This window comes from Monopterus albus, unplaced genomic scaffold (assembly GCF_001952655.1).
Source record: "Monopterus albus unplaced genomic scaffold, M_albus_1.0 scaffold227.1, whole genome shotgun sequence".
In the NCBI taxonomy this organism is placed as follows: Eukaryota; Metazoa; Chordata; class Actinopteri; order Synbranchiformes; family Synbranchidae; genus Monopterus; species Monopterus albus.
In genome coordinates this window covers 162,028-170,855 of record NW_018128107.1, presented here as the reverse complement: position 1 = coordinate 170,855, position 8,828 = coordinate 162,028, and the positions used below count along the sequence as shown (strand labels likewise).

Sequence of the window (8,828 nt, the reverse complement as noted above, 5' to 3'; positions counted from 1 at the left end):
AAAGGGAGTTAGCCATTTGCCATGCAGTGACCAAAACAATGCAGACACACACACATTTTATAGTAGCAGAGACACAGCCGGACCACAGATGCAATAGGGCGCCATGCTGGCTGTGCTAGTTTCTCCATATGTGTTTTTCCTCTCTGTCTCTCTCCCTCACCTTCACCCCTGTTTCATAATGATTTGCACCGTTAGGTCATCCTACATCCTATAATGGCTGTTTTCCAGTACCTTTTAACTGCTCTTATATACTGAAAAATCTATATGTCAGAGCCAAGAACATTATCATCCCTAGGCCATTTTCAATCATTAAGTCATTCCAGATAAACGAAAAGATTTATAACCCTGCTCATTAATCAGGTGCATTCACTTCTCTGCTATGACACGTTGACCTCGTGGGCGTGATGTGGGCTGGTTGTGTTTCGATGGAGAACAGGTCACGCGCATTAAGCAGTCATACTAATTGGTGCCTCACACCAGACTCATGATCAGCCGTACACATTGTGTGGGCCGCTGCGTAATGAAAGAGTTATCCAATCGATACACTCTTAGCTGTAAACTTCAGATGGTGTCTTACAAATTAGTTTGGCTATATGCATTTGTTTTGTTTTTTTTGTTTGTTTTTTGCTGTGCTGTATATGTGCTATATTGACAAGGAAGCACCAAGTATGAGAGAGCTTTAGTCGCTGATTAGTTTATCAGCTAATCAGTATGTGGGTGGAACATGCAGTGTAAGGAAATGTGTGAAACTGTATAGAAGATAGACGAGAGATGGGCTGTTATTTGCTGTTCAAGTGAAAAAAAAACACTATTCAAGGAAAGTTGGACCCCTCAGACAAAAAGTACTATCAACTTAAAAAGTTGACTGCACATATTGCGCTTTGAGTGTATGCCTACAATGTTTTTTTGTTTTGTTTTGTTTTCTGAATATTGACAGATAGGCAATGTTGGTGTACTTGAATACAGGTTAGTTTTTTTTGGGGGGGGGGGGGAAGGGTTGTTTTTTTTTTTTTTTTTTTTTTTTTTTTTTTTTTTTTTTTTTTTTGATGCTGTCTGTATTGCTGTACTTCTCCGTTTCATCCTTTTATGTCCTGTTCTCATCCTTCCGTCTTGCTCGTTCCTTCTTTCCCCATTGAGCCCCTGGCATCCCAGTCTCTGGTCTGACTTTATCCTCAGCCCACATCAAAGCCATAGGAGAGAGGAGCATTTTCTCTTCTGCATCTCTGTCATCCTCTCTCCCTCTTTCCCACTCCCCTACTTCTCCCTACCCCACTTGTACAGTGCTCCATCACGTTCTCCTGCTAAAGCTTTAATGTTGCACAAAGTACTTCAAAAGAAGTTTTTACTCCTTTTTTCCTCATCCTTCCATCTCATCATCTTCTCCCCCTCTCTGTCTACAGATGGTCATATCTAAATGAATTATCTTTATCACTCCCTTTCTCTGTCTGTCTGTCATTTTCTCATTTTAAAATCTGCACCCCTCTTTTAGACTGCACTTAAAGGAAACAGCCTGCCCTAATTTGTCTATGAAAAAAAGCAGCACCATACAGAATCAAATCTCTGTTGCATGCACAGTTCAAAGGAGGCTTTGGGATTTTAAATGGATTAATCAAAACACATTTAGCAATTCCTGAGCATTGCACACAGTATAACTCAGATACAGAGGTGTTTCAGTAAATTACATTTCCAATTATTGTCGATTGTCATCACAGAGACATAAAGTGTGGAAGTGGTAGGAAGATTTTAGAACAACAAAGTCTACAAAGAGACAGAAGCTTGTAACTTTCTTATTTTTGCTTGTGAACTATTGATATTACATATTAAATGTTAATTTAATATTTAGCCTCGAAGAGTAGTTTAATATGTTGATGTTCTGTTATTACAATATTATTACGGTAAGACCACATAATGAGTGGGTTGTATTTCTTCTCACTGGCAGTTCATTGTTTCTCAGATTAAAAGAAAATTGTTACAGCAACATCATCCTGCTGCAGATGCAGGGTGTTGTTTTGCAAGGTCTGCATGCATTATATTTATTGTGCTTGTGCTGTGAATATGCAGCCATCAGCTAAAACTAACACTGAAACTATGTGAATATGTATGCAGTCTTTTGAAAAATGCAAATTTGAGTTGGAATCTGTGGATAGTTTACAGGAACAGACATGTACCCCACTGTTACACTTTATAATGTATGTATTTGATTGCTGACTTGTTGTCAGTCAAAATAATAATACATTTTTAGATCGTTTTTTTTTTTTTTCTCATGCTTCCAGATGGAGAAAGTAGAGGAGGACCTGATCCGCTCCAAGTCCCTCAGGGAGAGCCAGGCCAAACAGTTCTCCCAGCAACTGGATGCACTCAGACAGAAATATGAGCAGCAGGTCTGTAGGACTTTCTGTACATCATGGTTGTCTGCCTGTATCTGTGTGTGAATAGTTTTCTTGCTTCTGTACTGCTGAAGTTGCCAGGTGAAAGAATTCTTCTCTTGCTTCCATCATCGTCATCAGCGCTAGAGTGATAGCTTTTCTCATTTATCAGCGAACATTTGGCCGACTGGAGCCAGCCAAGGGGACTGACATCCATTTGGAATAGTCTTGTTTTTCCTTCCCATCTGCTTTGCCTGATTAATTTCTCATGATAAGGGACACGCTTTAGATTGAGCTTAGATTGTTGCTCAATAAATATCTTAAACATTGCCAGTTGAAAACTAATGCAGTCTGCCTAGCAGATACACTGCACCCTTAACATCCCATCCTTGTCTAGAAACCATCTTCAGAAATCATTAAAATCTAGCTTGATATTAGGAGGATATCTCATATGGAGCATCAGATTCAATTAAAGCAAACCAGTATTATCAGAGGCATTCATTCTCATTGTGGCACAGTTTAGATTTGTCTAACTGGCCTGCTAGTGAGGATTTCGTCTTTGGCTGTCTACTTTAAAAATATGTTTAAATATTTTATCCATAGAGTGTGTAATTTAATTCGTATCTTTTATTAATATTTCCTCTATAGACTAAGTTTTTCCAGTGTTATCTTCACTGATTCTTTAGTTGTTTTTTTTTTGCAGCTGTAATATATCATTGTTCAAACTTTGTTCAGTACTGAATCCTCAAATTCATATTGTGTATAAGATACAAAATAAAATTTAAAGTAGCCCCACCAACAGGTAAAATAAACAAGAAAATCAGTTTAGGCATAGTCATGCAGCTCTGCACCATGACTAACTGCACCCTGTGGCAACATATACTGTATTCATGTTTCCCTCAATCATTACTAAATAAAATATTTATTTTATATATATTAAAAAATAAGTTGCTCCTCATGCATGTCCATGACTATGTGGTACCACATAAAGTATGACAGTATGGAGCACTGAAGAGTATAACATCTCTATTATCTGTATCCACAACATTATTGATTTCCAGGCACCAAATTAGCACTCGGTCTATCTGGTAATAAGCATGTAGACACTCATTTCCAGGAGAGATGGAGTTTACACTGCGTGTAATTTGCTGTAGGCAGTTGTAAGTGAAGACTCTTAAGGCCGGTGTTATTTCCAAGGAAAGGAGACACTGTTATTGATTTGCTCCACAGTAGAAGAGCTGTGTTTGTAATTATAGTGGCAACGATGGGAAGAAAACACATTTGGGTCATGTATTTATTATATCAAAATCAAATTTGAGGAAGGTGGGAAACTTTTCTTGCTGCAAGGATCCTTAGTCAAAGAACTCAGACAATACTGATTAAACCATTAAGCAGGATGTATTTATATCCAAAAGATAAGATGCTTTCGTCCCCATGTAATGATCCAGTAACTGTGAGAATATATCAGTGTTTTGTGTGCCAACTATGGTGTATACCTCTGAAGATTCATAAATTCCATCACGTGAAAAACAGGTAAGCAATCAAAGCATTGCATAAAATATTCAAGTGGCAATTATCTGTTGGCACATACAGCGGGGATGTAGCTGACAGTTGAAGATAACTACATAGGTTTAGCAGAACATCAGGAAGGCTTTTGTCTTAAAGATAAAAAAAAATATGAATACAAATGGCGTATCTTCGTGACGATGACGACTCATGAGTTACTGTGAGCACAATCATTTTATGTTTTGTGTTTTTGCACACATAAGTGTGACCAAAAGTACTTTGCATTCATGCCTAGATGCATGTGTGCACGATGCTTCCACTCCAGAGAGATTGGTGTCACGAGATTGCAGGGGTCAAGTTTGTCCATTCAGATGGTGACAAAAGAACGTTCCCTCATGGGCAGCTTCAGTGAGACTTTAAAAAGGGCACTGTGTATTAGGGAATTGTTTTGCAGCTGACCCGTGGCAGCTGGAAGTCACGGTGACCTGACAGAGCTGTGTTCCTTGACGTTGGAGTGACGTAGTGAGGTCAAACGGTTGGTTTAGAGTCATGACCTTGAGAGTTGAGGGAAATGCCTCACTCTTCAGATGTTAGATTGAGGCAATAAATAATAAAGGATACATGCCAAATGTGTGGACATACTGTACAAAGACAAACATGTGCTCATATCCATCCTCAACACTGTACACGGACCGTCTACACTTAAACCTTACAGTAGAGTAGAGTCAGAAGTTTGTCTTTGTTCCATCTTTCCCTCCCTGCTCACATTAGCCGCCAGCCTCCCCTGCTGAGACCAGACAGGGCTTCTGTTCTGCTTTCCTCAACACCCTCCTCTCCCCAAACTTTTCTTATATCCTCCCTGTGGTAGTAATAAGCCCATTACCTCACTGGCCTGTCTCAGTACGTACAATGCACTCACTCGCAACCATGTCAGCCCAGGATGACAGGAGTCGTGCTGTGCAGTAAAGCCCGATCTGTTCTGTATTTGTGGCACCAAGCTGTGCTATAACAGACTCAGTCTTCCCTCACAGGCACCTCGCCGGTCCCTTTAAGAACCGCAGCACCCAGCATCCTCTACTGCATGCTGGCACTGTGTGATGTCACAGCTAGGCTCCTTGCTGGGTCTGCTCTCTGTCATCTCCTCTCCTTTCCGTCTTTATCGTTTGCTGTTTTTCTCACAATGGATCTATCTTGTCTGTTTCATAGTTCTCATTTCACCTTAGATCCCCTCTTTCCTACAAAACACTCATGGCCCAAGAATCTAAACAGGAGTGAACAGTAAGCCAGGTTGTCCTCCCCCAGTTTCTGTTAACGCATGTCCTGCTGGGGAGCTTTCATAATAATTGCCTGCTTATTAATCTGTAGGTTATAACTTGTGCTGTTGTATGAATCTGACTGTCCCTATGTGGCAGTGTATTCTGGCTGTGGATGTGATTTGTCTCTATTATTTTCTTGAATGGAAAAATGAAGGCAGTGCAACTTTGTCTGTCTGTTGAATGCACCGCAGGCAACCTTAGCATCACCAGTGGCAGCATGTGGAAGATGTTGTCCACATTCTGCACAGTGTTTGTCTAGTTGAGCTTTGTGATGTTATATTATGTGTTGAGAAATTGCTATGTGTGTAAGGTATCTTGAGGGTGCACCATATGTATGTATGCGTCTACCATCTCATTAACTTAGCCACAGAGATAAAATACATTTTCATCCAGCCATAAATCCTCCATTTTTAGAGGGCATTTAGCAAAGCTCTCCCAAATCCTGAAGGCTAAATTCTTGGCTGCCAAGATGAAATCTCTATTGTGGCCTTCCTCTCAGTGCCAGGGACGGAATCCGGCTTCCTGTAGATAGCCTCTCATTCATCACCTGCTCTGAATAGCACGCCACGTCCGAAGATGGGGCCGTGGATAGAGCAGGCACTGGGCATAGAGGCTGTGGATCTCCGCTTCTCTGGCAGGCCAGGTAGGGTGCCGTCAAGCACAATGTTCAGGGGATTAGCTTCAAAGCAGGGAGGCGAATGGGCCCTGGGCCCCCGTTGTCTTTTCGGGGCTGCGGCTGGGGCTGCACTGCAGGATGGTGCGGGGGTCACTGGTCTCCCCCCACCATGGGGGAGTGGGAACGGAACAGAGCCTGGGAAAAGCTCGGTAGCTTGGGGCTGGGAGCTCCACTAGCAAGGCTCACGTCTCAGCAGGCGACTCTGGGATACAGACTTGCTTTAGCTGACAGGATGATGAAGCCCTGAAAAATTGGAGCTTTGTCTCCCATTAGAAGTGTTTTATTTTCCTCTGCTGTATTATGTGTAGCTGGTTGCAACTGCAGTTAGATGGAAGTCTACCCTATGTTTATACTATAACCATGCCTTGCTGATTTGGTGCGTACAGGTATTTGATATACTCTGAGATATCCTTCATCAGGATAGCCTGATAATTACTGCCCAAACATAATCCCATTAATTATGAAAACACTGAAAGTTCTATTTATTTATATACAGAATTAATGGATGGGTAATTAATTAGATGAATTCTGAGAATATAAAAATGAGTAAAAGCAGCATGAAGAATCGTTATTTTTAGCATCTTCTCAGTTCTCCTCGAAGTGTCCTCGCCTCTTTCTCCAGTTTTTTTGGGTTTATAATGATTATTATAATCATCGCTAAGCGGCTTTTCACATGCTGTCAGGATCATAGCATGGGTCTTTGGGTGGTTTCTGCAGCCAGATGGCTAACCGCTACCAGTTTGCATGCGTAGCCCAAACTAACTGCTTTTTTATATGCCGAGTGCAGACAAGGGTGAGGGGGACAGACTTGAAGAGAGAGAGAGGTGGTACATTGAGGGCTGGTCTGTACAATTGTCAGAAGATATGGGAGGGCGGGGGAGCAAGCCAGATGTAAACACATCAGATCATGTCATGCTCTGACAATGTGAGGAAGCAGAGAAACTTTTTTTGCTTTTTTTTTCCACCAACCTTCCGACCAGTTTCGCCAAATTGGTTGGGCACATGGCTGTTCTGGGTGGAGGCAAGGGGAGTAAAGAATAGGATGAAGATAGGGTGGATGGATAGGTAGATGGACAAGTTGTCATGACGACAGGGTTGTTCTGAGTGTGTGTTGGCTGATGAAGTCTCTCTTTGCCTGCCTGTCCAATCAGATGGCTGAGCAGCGCATGCAGCACGAGCAGGAGAGGACGCGGCTACAGCAGCAGCACAACGCGGACAAGGACAACCTGGTCCAGGAGCGTCAGCGGGAGGTGAGCAGCTTGGAGAGGCAGGCCAGGGCCACCCTGCAACAGCACCAGCAGCACACCCAGGAATGGAGGAAGCGTGATGCACAGGTAGGGGGTCTCCACTGATCCACATTCGCGCATACACATGCTGACCCACCATTCAACCATTTTGTATTTTGCCAGCTGATGCTTTCTGGGGTTTCAAAAGCACAGCGGGTTAAGACACTTTTTTACTTGAAGCAAGACAGATATTGACATTGGGTTTGAATAATTTTACAACTTGGTGTGAGCGAATGTAAGAACTTAGGTAATCCTCTTTCAATTAAAAAAAATTTGTTTATGTAAAAACAACAGACCGCTAGAAAACGTAAAAGCAAAAAAGTGAACAAAACAAAAGAAATTACACTGTTCCAATTTCTAACATTATTCTGATGTTTATTAAATTATTTTTAATCACAGCAGGGTTTTGTTATAGAAGTGTAAAGACTTAAAATCCAGAAACCACCGGTAGCCAGACGAAGGAGAAGAAATCTGTTTTGTTGAGCACCAAGCTTTTGTTCCCAAACCTGGCTTAAATTTCTTTTTTGCCTTCGCACTGAATGGTGGTGGACCACCACCAAGTGCCCTGTACTCCCTCCGAAGTGTATCTCTGCGTGGCAATCTCATTTCGCTGCAGGTATCCATCTCCCTCTGGAAAATCTTTGTTATTGGCTTATTACAGCATGGACAGCCACAGTGAGTGTGACATTTGGGTCTAAATTATCCATTACACCAAGAGGCTGTTTTGTTAACATTTAGCCAAACCAGCAAAAGGTCTTCATCTCGTACCCCTCGCTCTGTCTTCGCCTCTCTCCAGCCTGGGTCAGCTTGGAGCTCTGTGGGAAGCCATTTGACAGACTTGTCCCCGACTGGGGATGTGTTTGACTCTGCAGGCTTCCTGCTTAAATGCATGCTGTCAGCATGTGGAGAACTTTGTCTTTTGGCCATTAGCTGGAGAAAGTGATCCCGCCAGACGTATTTAGTGTTTTTGGACAAAATGTGCTCAATCCAAATGTCACACGTGGTGACAGGCACAAAATGAATGGCAAAAAAAACTTAACATAAATGATTTTATAATTTAACTTTCTTGAGGTATTTAAGAGATCCTTTACATATAATTAACCTTTTTTTGGGGGGGAAGGTATTGATTTTTACAGTTGCAGGTGAAATAACAATAATTGAAGACTTGAGAGAAATTGTCCAACTGTAATCATTTTGTCTTCTGTGTTTAACTCTTTGTAGATGTTTACATATTTGATGTTAACAGTGAAAGTAAACAGAGTTCTGAGTAATTTTCAAAATGACCCTAACATCAGCTCAGATGTCAGAATGTTCTCTCTGTGAGGCAGTTAATTTGTAGACGCTCTTATACCGCCATACTAATATACAAATATAGCTTGTGTAAAAACAATCTAAATTGTCTTCTAAAAGCTACAAAACTGTATAGCGTGAAGGGAAAGTGCTGTGCTTCCTTTTTATTCCTTCTCTGATGCTCCCATGTCTTATATTTTTGGGAAATGTAACAGCTCCAGTGGCTCCAGCCAATGTGTTATTTAGTTTTATGGAGATGCCGTCATGACAGGACATTTCTACTGATAATGTGTCATGCTACTCATGTCAAAATGACATGTAGTTTGACAAATCTCAGGAGACAGAAAGCTAACTTCCTCAGTACTCATCTCATATGTTCCATTCCTGC

At 41.5% G+C, this 8,828-nt stretch overlaps 1 protein-coding gene across 4 annotated transcripts in view; it reads left to right on the top strand.

Moving 5' to 3' along the window:
• Window positions 1-8,828, top strand: part of cep112 (centrosomal protein 112) — a 99,012-nt gene that overhangs the window by 39,980 nt on the left and 50,204 nt on the right. For all 4 annotated transcript variants that reach the window (XM_020619846.1, XM_020619847.1, XM_020619848.1 and 1 more), the window contains 2 exons: window positions 2,274-2,381; window positions 7,016-7,198. In XM_020619846.1, coding sequence (XP_020475502.1) covers window positions 2,274-2,381; window positions 7,016-7,198 — 291 coding nt within the window. The remainder of the gene's footprint in view (window positions 1-2,273; window positions 2,382-7,015; window positions 7,199-8,828) is intronic.